The 16193-nt window shown below is 41.7% G+C and overlaps 2 protein-coding genes across 2 annotated transcripts in view; one reads left to right on the top strand and one right to left on the bottom strand.

Moving 5' to 3' along the window:
• The window catches only part of LOC138969415 (N-alpha-acetyltransferase 15, NatA auxiliary subunit-like), a 47270-nt gene extending 34013 nt beyond the window's left edge, over window positions 1-13257 (top strand). Inside the window, exons 15-21 of the mRNA XM_070342210.1 lie at window positions 142-205; window positions 2186-2373; window positions 3336-3444; window positions 5116-5214; window positions 5628-5771; window positions 6312-6409; window positions 7162-13257. Coding sequence (XP_070198311.1) covers window positions 142-205; window positions 2186-2373; window positions 3336-3444; window positions 5116-5214; window positions 5628-5771; window positions 6312-6409; window positions 7162-7344 — 885 coding nt within the window. The 3' untranslated portion in view covers window positions 7345-13257. The remainder of the gene's footprint in view (window positions 1-141; window positions 206-2185; window positions 2374-3335; window positions 3445-5115; window positions 5215-5627; window positions 5772-6311; window positions 6410-7161) is intronic.
• Window positions 13258-13770: 513 nt separating this feature from the next.
• The window catches only part of LOC138969414 (uro-adherence factor A-like), a 28608-nt gene continuing 26185 nt past the window's right edge, over window positions 13771-16193 (bottom strand). The window contains exons 19-21 of the mRNA XM_070342209.1: window positions 16007-16087; window positions 15291-15380; window positions 13771-14511 (exon numbers count right to left, since the gene is read on the bottom strand). Coding sequence (XP_070198310.1) covers window positions 14416-14511; window positions 15291-15380; window positions 16007-16087 — 267 coding nt within the window. The 3' untranslated portion in view covers window positions 13771-14415. The remainder of the gene's footprint in view (window positions 14512-15290; window positions 15381-16006; window positions 16088-16193) is intronic.

Here is a 16193-nt window from a genome sequence, read left to right on the forward strand (position 1 = left end):
CAGACGTGTGGCTCAACATTTGCACTTTGTACTAGCAAGCAAATTTTGACAGCGTCGTTGAGAGTGACATGTTGACATTGCTGTTGTTTGCAGGATCCTTCTGCATGATACAAGAATAATATTTTTGGTTTCTATTTGCAGATTTATCTTCATCTACATGACCATCCTTTAGCAGACAGTGAACAAGATAGTAATTTAGATACAGGTAAGTTACCATCTTTTCACTAGAGTTATTACATCTGAATCTTACAAGATAGTAATTTAGATACAGGTAAGTTACCATCTTTTTACTAGAGTTATTACATCTGAATCTTTTTTTTTCTCTTTTTTTTTTAATAATCATTTTTCTGATATTTTACAATATAATTATATATACACATGGACATCACATAAAATAACCACATGGTTTACAATTATGGAATATAAATTCGTTTCACCCATGCAAATACACACGCAGACATATGTTGGGTCATCTGAATTTTAGTATGTCCTTTCATGAGGTTAAAAAGTAGTGATAGTTAGCTTCATGAGTGAAGTTTTTGGCATCAGCTTTTCATAAGTGCTAAAATGGGAGAGGGTGTACATATTTGACACCTGTGTGTATGCTCAGATTTTATTGAAAAGAAACCCAAAGCTAAGAGATCAGGTAAAGATTGAAAAATGTGAGTTTTTTTAATTTATGGACACGAGCAAAAACCGGCACGGTTGGCCTAGTGGTAAGGCGTCCGCCCCGTGATCGAGAGGTCGTGAGTTCGAACCCCGGCCATGTCATACCTAAGACTTTAAAATTGGCAATCTAGTGGCTGCTCCGCCTGGCGTCTGGCATTATGGGGTTAGTGCTAGGACTGGTTGGTCCGGTGTCAGAATAATGTGACTGGGTGAGACATGAAGCCTGTGCTGCGACTTCTGTCTTGTGTGTGGCGCACGTTATATATGTCAAAGCAGCACCGCCTTGATATGGCCCTTCGTGGTCGGCTGGGCGTTAAGCAAACAAACAAACAAACAAACAAACATGAGCAAAATATACCAAGTTGTGTTAGTCTCTGGAAAGTCAACAAAGCACAAAATATAAAACCAGTAAATTTTCACCTGCCAACTGTGGTGACTGTGAAGCTAAACTAGAAAGTGTGATTTTTATATTTAGTCAAGTTTTGACTAAATATTTTAACATCGAGGGGGAATCGAAACGAGGGTCGTGGTGTATGTGCGTGTGTGTGTCTGTGTGTCTGTGTGTCTGTGTGTGTGTGTGTGTAGAGCGTTTCAGACTAAACTACTGGACCGATCTTTATCAAATTTGACATGAGAGTTCCTGGGTATGAAATCCCCGAACGTTTTTTTCATTTTTTTGATAAATGTCTTTGATGACGTCATATCCGGCTTTTCGTGAAAGTTGAGGCGGCACTGTCACGCCCTCATTTTTCAACCAAATTGGTTGAAATTTTGGTCAAGTAATCTTCGACGAAGCCCGGACTTCGGTATTGCATTTCAGCTTGGTGGCTTAAAAATTAATTAATGACTTTGGTCATTAAAAATCTCAAAATTGTAAAAAAAAAAATTTTTTATAAAACGATCCAAATTTACATTTATCTTATTCTCCATCATTTGCTGATTCCAAAAACATATAAATATGTTATATTCGGATTAAAAACAAACTGAAAATTAAATATATAAAAATTATTATCAAAATTAAATTGTCCAAATCAATTTAAAAACACTTTCATCTTATTCCTTGTCGGTTCCTGATTCCAAAAACATATAGATATGATATGTTTGGATTAAAAACACGCTCAGAAAGTTAAAACAAAGAGAGGTACAGAAAAGCGTGCTATCCTTCTTAGCGCAACTACTACCCCGCTCTTCTTCTCAATTTCACTGCCTTTGCCATGAGCGGTGGACTGACGATGCTACGAGTATACGGTCTTGCTGAAAAATGGCAGCTACTTGACTAAATATTGTATTTTCGCCTTACGCGACTTGTTTACTTGTACCAAGTTTTCCCAAATGCTGTCATATTAGTTCTGTGCTGTATTTTCATTAATATTCCATACAATAACCTTTCTTTTTGTCAACAACAAAAGGCATCCAATCCACTGTGTTTTCTTGTGCACTGTCACAATTGTTTTTTTTTATTTTGTGCGTTTTTTTTTGGTGATTGGTGTTGTTGATGAACATGTGGCATGTGCAGAGAACCTGTCTCCGGCGGAGCTGAAGAAGATGAAGCGGAAGCAGCGGAAGGCGCAGAAGAAAGCTGAGGTGGAGCAGCAGAAACAGAAGGCGGAGATGGAGCGGCGGGAACAGAACAAGAACAAGGCGGCAGACAGCGAGCTGGACGGACCCAAGGAGGAGGAGCTGGTGCCCGACAAACTGGCCAGGGTAAGCTACCCTCTTGCTGTCAGAGAAAGGGATTCTTTGGTATTTTTCCGGAAATTGGAGACGTCGAGGGTCGTTTTTGAGATCGATCTAAATCCGTTCAGAAAATAATAATGACTTCAGTTGACTGATTTTGACAACTCAGAAGCCTCAGAATTGACATTTCCTACACTTCAAATGTTACAAAATCGTCAGCGTCAGGGGCATAGAAAGCACCTGTGCTTGCCCCAAAGCAGGCTGAACTAAGGTTGATGTGCTCCCTTGTTGCCTGTGTCAGTAGGAATTTTGAAAGAAAAAGTGTGGGAACATTTGTATGGTTGACAGGCATGGTACTCTTCCGCCGATCGGCAGAAATCCGCCGAAAACGAAAATCCGAGAGAAAAAAAATTTAAAAAAAATTTAAAAAAAACAAATTTAAAAAAAAACAAATCTGCTGATTGACTTGAGATTATTATTTTTTCTTACTCAAGCCTTGTTATCTTTCACTTATATCCCTCTCAGCTTCAAGGAGAGGGCACTAAACACATTTGAATTAGTAAAAAGTCGACCCCCGGCTTTATTTCAGCTGAAATTGCCATTCTTTCAGTACCATACCTGGTTGAACTCAAGTCAGGATGAAGATTGTATGATGTAGAAAGTTTTTTTGGTTAGAAGTAGAGTTGCTGACAGACCTCTCTAATCTTGTGAATGAGGGCAGGGGGCAAGCCTGATGTCAAGATTCAGGAACTTCGGGAATTGTTTAAAATTTGTTTAGGCGCTGGTCCCCCCCCCCCCCCCCCCCCCCTCTCGCCCTTCCCTAAAAAATATATAAAATTTGAGGCAGAGCTCCACATTTATCCATACTTGTGATTCAAATATGTCTCGTTGGTATTGATTAACGTCTGTGGATAATTTTGTATTTTATCATTTGATGCTGACAGGTTTGAAATTGACGAATGTCTTTGTTTCCATTGTTGGCGTAACAGACAGAGGAGCCCCTGGAGCAAGCCATCAAGTTCTTGCGACCCCTCCAGGTCCTGGCAGCGGAAAATGTGGAAACGCACACGCAGGCCTATGACATCTACTCCAGGAAAGGTGTGTAACATGAGAGTCTGTCCTGGTTGCATCTTCTTTTGGTATTGTTGATTGGAATTCCAGTAAAGTTTGCGTACATGGGGTGTCTGCACTGGTATGGGTGAGCCGCAGTAATGCAATGTTTACAGATACCTTCCTTCCTGTATTAACAGTTTTGTTTTTTTGTTTGTTTTTTTTCCCCCTCCTTCCTTACACCTGTTCCTTGTTCCGGTGTTCTCTCCCGCCGCCCCGTCCCTGCATTCGCTGCTCCATCCACATCTGAATTTCGTTCCGCTGCCAGACAGTTTTGTAAACCCGTGCAGATCTCGCCAATCTTTTTCCTGCCTGACTGCTTTCCTTTTAGGAGTAAGAATTTTGTCCTGACTTGATTTATAAGATTGACATAGGTGTCAGTTACAACACTAACTTGGCAAACATAATTGTCATAGGTGTCAGTTACAACACTAACTTGGCAAACATAATTGTCATAGGTGTCAGTTACAACACTAACTTGGCAAACATAATTGTCATAGGTGTCAGTTACAACACTAACTTGGCAAACATAATTGTCATAGGTGTCAGTTACAACACTAACTTGGCAAACATAATTGTCATAGGTGTCAGTTACAACACTAACTTGGCAAACATAATTGTCATAGGTGTCAGTTACAACACTAACTTGGCAAACATAATTGTCATAGGTGTCAGTTACAACACTAACTTGGCAAACATAATTGTCATAGGTGTCAGTTACAACACTAACTTGGCAAACATAATTGTAATAGGTGTCAGTTACAACACTAAACTTGGCAAACATAATTGTCATAGGTGTCAGTTACAACACTAACTTGGCAAACATAATTGTCATAGGTGTCAGTTACAACACTAACTTGGCAAACATAATTGTCATAGGTGTCAGTTACAACACTAACTTGGCAAACATAATTGTCATAGGTGTCCGTTATAACACTAACTTGGCAAACATAATTGTCATAGGTGTCAGTTACAACACTAACTTGGAAAACATAATTGTCATAGGTGTCAGTTACAACACTAACTTGGCAAACATAATTGTCATAGGTGTCAGTTACAACACTAACTTGGTAAACATAATTGTCATAGGTGTCAGTTACAACACTAACTTGGCAAACATAATTGTCATAGGTGTCAGTTACAACACTAAACTTGGCAAACATAATTGTCATAGGTGTCAGTTACAACACTAACTTGGCAAACATAATTGTCATAGGTGTCAGTTACAACACTAACTTGGCAAACATAATTGTCATAGGTGTCAGTTACAACACTAACTTGGCAAACATAATTGTCATAGGTGTCAGTTACAACACTAACTTGGCAAACATAATTGTCATAGGTGTCAGTTACAACACTAACTTGGCAAACATAATTGTCATAGGTGTCAGTTACAACACTAACTTGGCAAACATAATTGTCATAGGTGTCAGTTACAACACTAACTTGGCAAACATAATTGTAGCATTGCACAGAAAGCAGCCAGGGTGTTCATGTTTGGTATGTGTTGAAGTGGAAGCAAGCTTACCCCATGTAAATGGCTGGGCGGATCTGCAGTGATTTAGAAGATAGTTTACAGGAGAATAAACTTGAATGGTTTGCTGTGTAAGATGACAGTCACTGTAATGCAGGGCTTGATGATGTGCTTTGTGTTTGCAGGCAAGTTGCTGCTGATGCTGCAGTCTATAAAGCGAGGCTTTGCCGCCTGCCCCACCGACCCCAAGCTGCACACCTGCCTTGTACACTTCCACATGTTTGGTCAGTGATGCTCTACTCTCTCTCTTGTATGCTCTCTCTGTCTCTCTCTTCCTCCCTCTTCCTTTCTCTCTTTCTGTCTCTCTCTTTCTCTTTTTCTCTCTTTCTTACTCTTACATACACACACACACACACACACACACACACACACACACACACACACACACACACACACACACACACACACACACACAACATACATGCATGCAAGTGCACACACACTCTGACAAAAAATGAAGAGATCTTCAAGAATCATCATGACATACTATCTGAACTTTTTATTCTTGCGTATATGAAGTTCGTTCTGTTTCGTGGAAGTTGAGTTGTTTGGGTGTTTCTGGGGTGTTTGTGTTGCAGGGAAGGTTGCAATTGTGTTATATGATGTTTGCATCGTGTGCGTTGTGTGTGTGTTGCAGTGAAGAGTCAGGGAGACCTACCCACACCTGTCCGGACTGTGATAGGCAATGAAATGTCTAAGATTTACGATGGCAAAGATCCAAAGACTCTGAATGACGACTTTCTCCGCCAGCACAGCAACTCGTTAGAACATATACTGGCAGGTGAGTCTCCTGTGTAACTCATTAGAACATATACTGGCAGGTGAGTCTCCTGTGTAACTCATTAGAACATATACTGGCAGGTGAGTCTCCTGTGTAACTCATTAGAACATATACTGGCAGGTGAGCCTCCTGTGTTTTGAAAGGAGTAAAGGTGCAGTGTGTGTGAAGAAGCAGCAGTGATCGTGCAGCTAAAATCGCACATAGAAACTTCAGACTTGCAGGGTTTGATGAACTCTAGACACCAAGTATTTCAAGTTCACAATGGGATTATGTTTGGGTCAATCAAAATAAAAGTATAATTTTCTTGAACGTTTATCCAGAGCACCAAATAATTTGTGTAGATGCATATAACTTAATACGAAGGTGAGTCGTGTGAGCATTTGCTCCTGTTTTTCAGGTCTCAGAAGAGGAGTTCCACTGCATTTTGATTGTTTATGATGTGGCATTGTTTATGATGTGGCATTGTTTATGATGTGGCATTGTTTATGATGTGGCATTGTGCTGATGATGGAGTTTAAGCAAAGAGAGGGTGTGTTACAGGTGGAAGCATGATGTACAAGCTGGACCCCAAGAGCCAGGAGCGAGCGGTCAGCATGGTGACCAACCTGTCTGACAAACTGCAGGGACGATCCATCGAGGTCAGTATCCTTTCCCTCGCAGCTCACTTCATGCAATAGAATCTGGGCGATTGTCTGGGCCTTTCTCAGCTTGGTGCGAGAGTAGTGAACTTGTGTTTGTAAGTTATTTTGTAGAACAAGTGTTGAAAGAAGCTAATTCTTTGCCCCCCCCCCCCCCCCCTTATTTTAGATCTTGACAGGAGTCTTATAATGGAGGTAAATTTACAGATGTTGAGAACTGAAAATCAGACAAGGTCTTTAAGGTTGGGGGGGGGGGGGGGGGGGGGGGTGGGGTCTGTAAAGTGATCTTCTTAAAGGCTGACATAGTCCTATTTAATTAGTTTAATTACTTCCAGGGCTTTTACCACCGTTGCGGGGATGTATAAATTAAGCTTCCTGCAAAGTTTTAGGTTTGAAGTCCTTACCAATTACGAGATATAATGAATTCTTTATTGCATTGTTTAGCAACAGTTCTTGGGCTATTTTTAGACCCTTGACGTCACTTCGTGACGTTTCGTAAACCAAAGATGGCGTTTGAGACTGTTCTGTTTACATTCAACACTATCAACACCACTTTGCAATACTGAAATAATGTTTTCGAAAGCTACAGCCAATCGTTATTATATCCCCTTAGGTACAGTTTTATAACATTATTGGCACATGTAAACAATATGAATTAATTAATGAACGCCACGAATATGGCAGCCTTTAAACACTTTAGCGATGACGATGACATGAAGCATCAGCTTAACAGCCAGGTGTGTTGTTTGCAGAATGTGACGAGCGTGTACCGGTCGCTGTGTGACGGCAGTTTCGGTGAGTGCGACAAGACAATCGAGGAGTATCAGAAACAGTGCCACGACCTTTTCCCCCACGCACACGCCTTTGCCCTCCCAGCGTGCAACACCAAGACCAGCGCAGAGGGGGTGGTCCTGACCAACGGATCGCTGTCCTAGAGCTCAACCACACATCAGCTGCCGTCTTCTTCCCCCGTCTTTCTTTCCACAACACGCGCGCTGTAAGACACTCGCTGCACCGCTCATCCACTGTGAGGGTCAGCGGTGAAGAACACTGACACTGGATGATGTCTCCGTGGTGTTACTGATGGACACCACATCAAGCTGGAGGCAGATCTTCACGGAATCAGTGTGCCTCGCTCACATCAGTTCAAGGCAGTCAGGATCCCTTCTCAACACATGCTGTGTCCTCGTCACCGATTATCTCGTTTATAGAAACTGCTGCAAGGGTTTTGGGGGTGGGGGCAGGGGAGTGGGGATGATTTGTGATGACTTGATCCCATGGAAAAGTCACTTTCTATCGTGTGCAGAAACGTAGCAGTTGTTTAGTAAGCTTGGTGGGAGTAAGTGTTAAATGTATGGTCAAGGCTGAGCACAGACAGGTCATCCAGTGTTTGGATGGACACCGACCAGATCCCAGTGTTTGGATGGACACCGACCAGATCCCAGTGTGGTGCAGTACACATCATGGGTTAGAATGGTGAACTGGTCTGACATCCGTAGAAAAACTTAATTCCTTTGAATCAAAGTGAGCTGCAGCCAGTGGGAGGAGGCTGTTCCATGCATGGATTTTTCTGGCAAACTGCAGCGCTAAAACTGTGCACATGCTTTTGATCAAATACTCCCACGGTATCAGATCAGGGACAGAGAACTAGAGTTATTTTGAAAGACTGGTATTGCCGTCTCTGCATTTTTCTGTCGACTGGTGGGAAGTTGAGAGCGTATTGATCTGTGAAGCAACGCCCAGCATGAAAGAGGCGTCTAGATGATAAGCAATGAGACACAGAATCTGAGAAAATGAGTGAATGAACACTTGCGTTTTGACATTGAGCAGATTTGTTGCTGATTTGTTTTCTCTCCTAATTTTAATTAACTACGTGTAAGTGATGTACAGGTGTGAGTGAGCGAGTACACAGGTCTCAGAATGTATGGGTGTTTCTTCCATCAGCACTATTCAACCCCCCCCTCCTCCCTCTCCCCACCCCCTCTCTCTCACTCTCCCCACCCCCTCTCCCACCCTCTCTACCCCCAACCCATCCTTTTATCATGTACGCTTTTGTTGAGAAGTACGAGTGGCGTGTAAAGGAAGAAAAAAACTATGTGATCATGGCGTGAATTGTATCTTGGCACTGACGAACATTTCACTGCGCCCCCAGTGCTGTGTATCTAGTTCAGTGGGAGAAAAAGGGAGAGTGTGTGTGTGTGTATGTGGCTTGTGTATAAATGCACATTTAATCCTCTGTTGGCATTTATGCAAGTTGTTTTGAGTATCATTTCTTCTTTCTCCTCCTTCTGATCTCTGCTTACAGGTATAGACTGATGGTTTGAACATGTAAAGGGATCGTAAAGTGTTAGCAAAAGTTGTGTGCTTGCTTTAACTGAATTTGGGGGGGGTTCATAGAATGTGAAGCAATGTTTCTGGCTGGGCATAGTACAGATGATTTTCTTCTGCCCTCCGAAGTGAAAATGGAGACGAGGCATTTTTGTAGCATGTATGATAATCACGCTGAAAAGAGCGCATTACCAACCCCCCGCGGGTTAGGGGGAAGAATTTACCCGATGCTCCCCAGCATGTCGTAAGAGGCGACAAACGGATTCTGTTTCTCCTTTTACCCTTGTTAAGTGTTTCTTGTATAGAATATAGTCAAGTTTTGTAAAGATTTTAGTCAAGCCGTATGTAAGAAATGTTAAGTCCTTTGTACTGGAAACTTGCATTCTCCCAGTAAGGTCATATATTGTACTACGTTGCAAGCCCCTGGAGCAAATTTTTGATTAGTGCTTTTGTGAACAAGAAACAATTGACAAGTGGCTCTATCCCATCTCCCCCCTTTCCCCGTCGCGATATAACCTTCGTGGTTGAAAACGACGTTAAACACCAAATAAAGAAAGAAAGAACGCATTACCACATCTTTGTCGGTCAAGTAAATTGGCAGTGATGTGCTGTTGTCCGGACAGGTAACTGAAAGGAAGCTGCAGCTGATGTAAGCAGTTGAGTTATCATGTGTGTGCTTAGTGCAGGGGGAAGCAATTCATTCAGACGGTTGTACATGCACACAAAAAGGAAAATTCCCGTTCAGTTTGGTGGTACACAGTATGTGTAATCCTGAGTGTGGAATGGACACAGACCTGTCCCCCCTGTTTTGCTGTACACATCTGCCTGTGTGGGTTAGATCAACAAACTAACCATGAGTGGAGTATTGAAGAAAAGTGAAGCAGACCCACCATGGTTGATACATGCTGTAATGCAAAATTGTGATGGTAATACTCCTGGTTTGAAGAGCGGTCAGAAAATCCAACACCAGTGTTTCTGGTCCCAGTTTCAAGCGTGGGAAGAGTAGGGGGAGAATTTCTCCAGGTGCCTGTTCCACCTACAGCTTGCTTGAAGATGATGGTTTACATTGAAGACTCTCTACTCGCCTATTGACATGCAGTAGAGTAGTAGACCTGGCAATGGGTAGTACATATACACACCAAAAGCAACGCTATTACAGGCCGTCAGAGGTGGCAGGTGCCTGTGTACTTGTTGGAGGCTAAAAATGCACAATAGTTCTGCTCACACTAACAGTGAATGCGAAAGAACCAAGCATTGACTTTTCATTATGAATAGCAGCAATCACTTAAATGTTAAGTCCTTTGTACTGGAAACTTGCATTCTCCCAGTAAGGTAATATATTGTACTACGTTGCAAGCCCCTGGAGCAATTTTTTGATTAGTGCTTTTGTGAACAAGAAACAATTAACAAGTGGCTCTATATATCCCATCTCCCCCCCTTTCCCCGTCGCGATATAACCTTCGTGGTTGAAAACGACGTTAAACACCAAATAAAGAAAGAAAGAAAGCAATCACTTGGTGTCAGGCACGAGACCACCTATACGTGAACAATTGTGAAAGGGACAATTGTGAAAGGGCCCCTCCTAGATAATAATAATATTCTGGGAATGAATCACAGAAAAAGCTGTGAAATTGCATGCTTGGAGCTCACAATAAGCCTGATTTCAGCCCAAAGTCTCATGTGTGGTAGTGGATGCACACCTTGCTGGTTCAAAGCCAGTCTTTCTCAACCTCCTGTGCCCCAGGTTGCCTGTGGCAGCTGACTAGGCGGGAAGATTAAAAATGACTTGAATGTCCATACTGACTTTGAAAGAGTGTATGCCGTGGAAGTTACTTGCTAGGTGTGAGTGAGTGGTCCACTTTGCCATATTCTGTGGTCGTAACCTTTATACATGTGTTTGAATCATATGTCAAAGCAATATTTATTGCGCACAGCCAGAAATAAGCCTGTTGTTACAAATGTTGAGTGTTTGTGCGAGCACGATGTGTCTGTTGTTGTGTATCTGGTTGCTTTCCTTGCTCACCTGTGTCAAGTTAGGTAAGCTAGAGTAACTTAAAACCAGCCAGGGCTCATTGGTTATATTGATAGTTTGCCCCTTTGTAAGCAATGAAAGTGAACGAGTTAAGTCTTTTTGTCAAGATTTTTTTATTTTGCTTGTCGAAATCTGTAGACTTGTTCACAAGCTTCAGTATAATTTTGTCCATCACCAAAATGCATATTGTATATTGATGGGCCGCAAACCATCTTAGAAAATAAGGTCTTAAATTGGAGGGAGCCTTTATATGGAAGTTAATTTACAGACATGACAAATACCAAATTGAGAAAGCAAAGGTTTAACAAGTCTTGAATCTAAAAGGGGCTTCTTTGTATTCCTCCCCAGACAGAATTTGTGTCTTCTATTTTCTGATTGGTAAGACAAATTATTATGTAGAGAACTGTCTTGGCTGTGTTCTCTATGTTTGTGTGTGGGTGTGTGTTTGTTAAAGTGTGATCCTCGTGGGTATGTACATGTACACTTGGGCTGAAACCAAGAAACAGTTTAACCCTTCACGTTTGTTGTGTGAAATGCTGTACACTTTTTATCTTGCATGTTACCAGTATATCCTGAGTGTTTGTGTGTGTGTGTGTGGGACTGCATACCTCTGCTCTTGTTCGGTCTTGACAGTGTACATACTTATTGTTTGATTGTTTGCATATGGAATGCAATGAGACATGCATGCAGCAGAGTGTGTGTAGACAACCATGGTTGAAGAAGAAGCTGTGTGGATTTTAACATTTTTCCCTTTGCCGTTTCAAGTTAATGATGGATCGTTTTATGTTGAAAGATGAGTATTGTGTCTGAGTGGGGTGGCTGCTCCCTACCCTGAATACCTGTGTTGATTGTTACTTGTGTTGTCAGATCAGATGTTTAAAGCCGAACATCCGTCTCCAGGAGACCAAGCCTTGTTATAGTAGAAGGCCATAGAGCTAAATTTAGGGTTGCCAGCACGAGAAATTAGTGCTACATCTGCCGCGCGCCGATGGGAAACAGTAAACTGGCCCTGTATTTTGTTCACCTCGCCAAGTTGGGTTGTATCAACTACTAAAACATGGCACGTAATTCCAAACATCTAAATGGTATCAAGATTGTACAACTTTTCATGGTTGAACATTTTGTCAGTGGGTTAAATACTACTTGTCAGGAGGCTTCTGGGGTTGGGGTGTTTTGAACATTTTGTCAGTGGGTTAAATACTACTTGTCAGGAGGCTTCTGGGGTTGGGGTGTTTTGAACATTTTGTCAGTGGGTTAAATACTACTTGTCAGGAGGCTTCTGGGGTTGGGGTGTTTTGAACATTTTGTCAGTGGGTTAAATACTACTTGTCAGGAGGCTTCTGGGGTTGGGGTGTTTTGAACATTTTGTCAGTGGGTTAATTACTACTTGTTAGGAGGCTTCTGGGGTTGGGGTGTTTTGAACATTTTGTCAGTGGGTTAAATACTACTTGTTAGGAGGCTTCTGGGGTTGGGGTGTTTTGAACATTTTGTCAGTGGGTTATATACTACTTGTTGGGAGGCTTCTGGGGTTGGGGTGTTTTGAACATTTTGTCAGTGGGTTAAATACTACTTGTTGGGAGGCTTCTGGGGTTGGGGTGTTTTGAACATTTTGTCAGTGGGTTAAATACTACTTGTTGGGAGGCTTCTGGGGTTGGGGTGTTTTGAACATTTTGTCAGTGGGTTAAATACTACTTGTCAGGAGGCTTCTGGGGTTGGGGTGTTTTGAACATTTTGTCAGTGGGTTAAATACTACTTGTCAGGAGGCTTCTGGGGTTGGGGTGTTTTGAACATTTTGTCAGTGGGTTAAATACTACTTGTCAGGAGGCTTCTGGGGTTGGGGTGTTTTGAACAGCTATTTTTGTATTGTAAAGGACACAAAATATGAAACCCCACGCGGGTTAGGGGGAAGAATTTACCCGATGCTCCCCAGCATGTCGTAAGAGGCGACTAACGGATTCTGTTTCTCTTTTTACCCTTGTTAAGTGTTTCTTGTATAGAATATAGTCAATTTTTGTAAAGATTTTAGTCAAGCAGTATGTAAGAAATGTTAAGTCCTGTGTACTGGAAACTTGCATTCTCCCAGTAAGGTCATATATTGTACTACGTTGCAAGCCCCTGGAGCAAATTTTTGATTAGTGCTTTTGTGAACAAGAAACAATTGACAAGTGGCTCTATCCCATCTCCCCCCTTTCCCCGTCGCGATATAACCTTCGTGGTTGAAAACGACGTTAAACACCAAATAAAGAAAGAAAGAAACAAACAAAATATGAAGCGGTCTTTGAATCAAATCAGTGCCAACTAAGCTACTTACAGCTATGTCTTCTTCAGTAGAAATGAAGGCTTTATACAGCAGTGAACTCAAATATAGATTGAGTTCACTTAACACTGCGTGTGAGAATTGACATCATCCCCTGGCTTCCCGCTGTGAATCTGAACATATGAAAGTATGTGCTTTATCTGAATAAATCATTTTTATGCATTCTTAAAATTGTGTGCGAGTTCATGTGTTTGGCGAGAGAGAGTGAGAGTTGTGGGGTGCATCTGGCGGCATACTCCTGATATAGTCCCATGTAAGTGACCTCACATACTGAAAGATGAGAAATGTTGATTTATTCAGTTGTGATGAATCAAAATATTTGTTCATGTGGCTGCACAGTGTCAGTGGTACCTGTGATTTGAGAACCCCTGGGACCAGGCAAAAGTGTACTTAAATTATAGTTGACTTTCATGACAGGAATATTTTGGTCAAGATAAAAGAAACTTTAGAAAGGAACAACAGAAGATGTGCTTTACTGGGGAGGTGTCCTCTCATGGGAGGAGTCTCATCACGTGTACTTTGATCTCACAGAGTGATTCAGTCTGGTTCACATTGCACACTGAGCCGGCTTCATGGAGTAGAAATGTGAAATTTATAAGCATGAAAGTACAGTTCAACAAAACAAAACCAACATTTACAGGGGAAAAACCCCAGTCATAGGCATCATTCTTCATTTTATTTTCACACGTATGTATTTCATTTTCAAAGTATAAATCAGACGACAAACATTAACGTTGGTTTTAAGTGTACCAATCAAACAAATGAGCATTAACTGTAATACACAGAGGCAATCCTTTTCCATAATGATATCAAAATGTCTAATTGTACACATATTATTCAACACTTCAATTCAAGCATATTAAGTCACATTAACTTCAAGGGATCGGGCTGTCTGCTATGACCCACTGCAAATTGATCAATGAATTCATAATTGCACTGTGTCCGTGTCTTGACGTTAGCTGACACTCGCTTCACATGGAAATGGGTTCAACTCAGTAGCGTCACTCTTGTTGATGATTTTATTCTGTTTCTCAAAATTAGAAACAAAGCTAGTTAACACATTGCCTTCTGGAAGCTTGGGCTGAAATGAGTCCAAAGATGATTGACAAGATATCCTCAGTTATGCCCTTGACAACAGCACAAAAAAGGTCAAGGTCATCCACTGTTGATGCCTTCTCTTGACACGGCTTACTTTTGAGATGTCCTTAACAAGAAGAAAGGGGTCAAGGTCATTCCACCTGTTGATGCCTTCTCTTGACAGCTTACTTTTGAAATGCCCTTGACAAGGGGTCAAGGTCATTCCACATGTTAACAGCATCTCTTCACATGTTACTTCTGAGATGCTGCAGACTTTTTGCGGGGGTGCTTCCTGGTGCGACTCTTTCGTTTGCGGGGCACCATGTTTTTTGTGGTGAAAGTGATGCACTGAAAACATGCAGACAAATTGTTGTCAATATTTCAATTTACACACAAAAAGAACCACTCATCAGACAAGCCAAACATTTTCCACAAAGAACTGATTATGATGAAGCCTTTACAGACTGTTTTGGCTTCTTACACTTAAAGGTCTCCACACTAAATATAGTGCTCAACTTTCACTAAGATAATATGGGATCATCAAAGACATCGAAAAAAAGAAACAAAACTTCTGGGGATATCACACCCAGGAACTCTCATGTGAAGTTTCACGAAGATCAGTCCGGTAGTTTTCTCAAAATCGCTCAACACACCCACACACATACCACTACCCTTTCTTTCTTTATTTGGTGTTTAACGTCGTTTTCAACCACGAAGGTTATATCGCGACGGGGAAAGGGGGGGAGATGGGATAGAGTCACTTGTTAATTGTTTCTTGTTCACAAAAGCACTAATCAAAAAATTGCTCCAGGGGCTTGCAACGTAGTACAATATATTACCTTACTGGGAGAATGCAAGTTTCCAGTACAAAGGACTTAACATTTCTTACATACTGCTTGACTAAAATCTTTACAAATATTGACTATATTCTATACAAGAAACACTTAACAAGGGTAAAAGGAGAAACAGAATCCGTTTGTCGCCTCTTACGACATGCTGGGGAGCATCGGGTAAATTCTTCCCCCTAACCCGCGGGAGGGGACCACTACCCGCCTCTCGATTCCCAGTTTATGTTAAGTCTAAGTTTGACTAAATGTAAAAAGATAGATAGCGGCAGTGTGTCTTACTTTTTCATCAAGGAATTTGCGCAGTTTGTCCTGAGGGCAGCGCAGGCCACACTCCTTTAGACTGCATTTCAACACAGCCATGTCCAGAGGCTGTAGAGCACAACATCACATGTCATAAAGAATGAGTTTCTTTGCAGCAAGCTTTGGTACACCGGAACTTCTCTTCCAAGTTTTCCAGATTTAGGACTCCCTCCCCCTCCCCCCTTTTTATGGCTGTAAATATACAACCAATTTAATTACCCTCGTTTTTAAGACTTCGTTTTCTCAGACTTTGGAGGTCTTAAAAGTGTGGGTGTGTGTGTGTTGGGGGGGGGGGGGGGGGGGGGGTTGGGGGGAAGGTGGATCCACTATGCAGTGGTAACTGTGGTGACCCTTGGGGTCAGCTGAAAGTGTCCCTACATGGCAGGTATCCTATCTTGGCAGGCACGTTTCATTATCAGGCAAAGGGTGGGAAAAGAAAAGTGTCCTCCACAGGGAGGTGTCCTCTCAAGTGAGAGGCCTCACATCGCAGCTACCTCTGTACACGTCTGACCCCCCAAAATGCAACATTCTTGAAAACAGAATCCTCTAAACAAAACAAATTGGTGACGCAATAATGTGAAACGTTTCCTGGTAACATTCTGAGTCCATATGGGATTTATAGCCCAGAGAAAGATGGAGAAGTAAGATGACATCATGTTGGAATGCTAAAAAATGATTTAAATGCAAAGATTTACCTCATAAGTCAGGACTTTGTGATACAGCCCTGGTTGTGTTTTGAAGAACTCCATCAGCTTCTGTGGTAAATCTTGTGTTGACTGCAACAACAAGAAAAGCAATTGCTCATACAACTCCCTTCCGTCATGCACAATATGAATCAGAAACAAATTACCTGCTCAAATTTTGTAATTAATCCTTCTAAAA

The sequence above is a fragment of the Littorina saxatilis genome, linkage group LG6 (genome assembly GCF_037325665.1).
Source record: "Littorina saxatilis isolate snail1 linkage group LG6, US_GU_Lsax_2.0, whole genome shotgun sequence".
Taxonomy (NCBI): Eukaryota; Metazoa; Mollusca; class Gastropoda; order Littorinimorpha; family Littorinidae; genus Littorina; species Littorina saxatilis.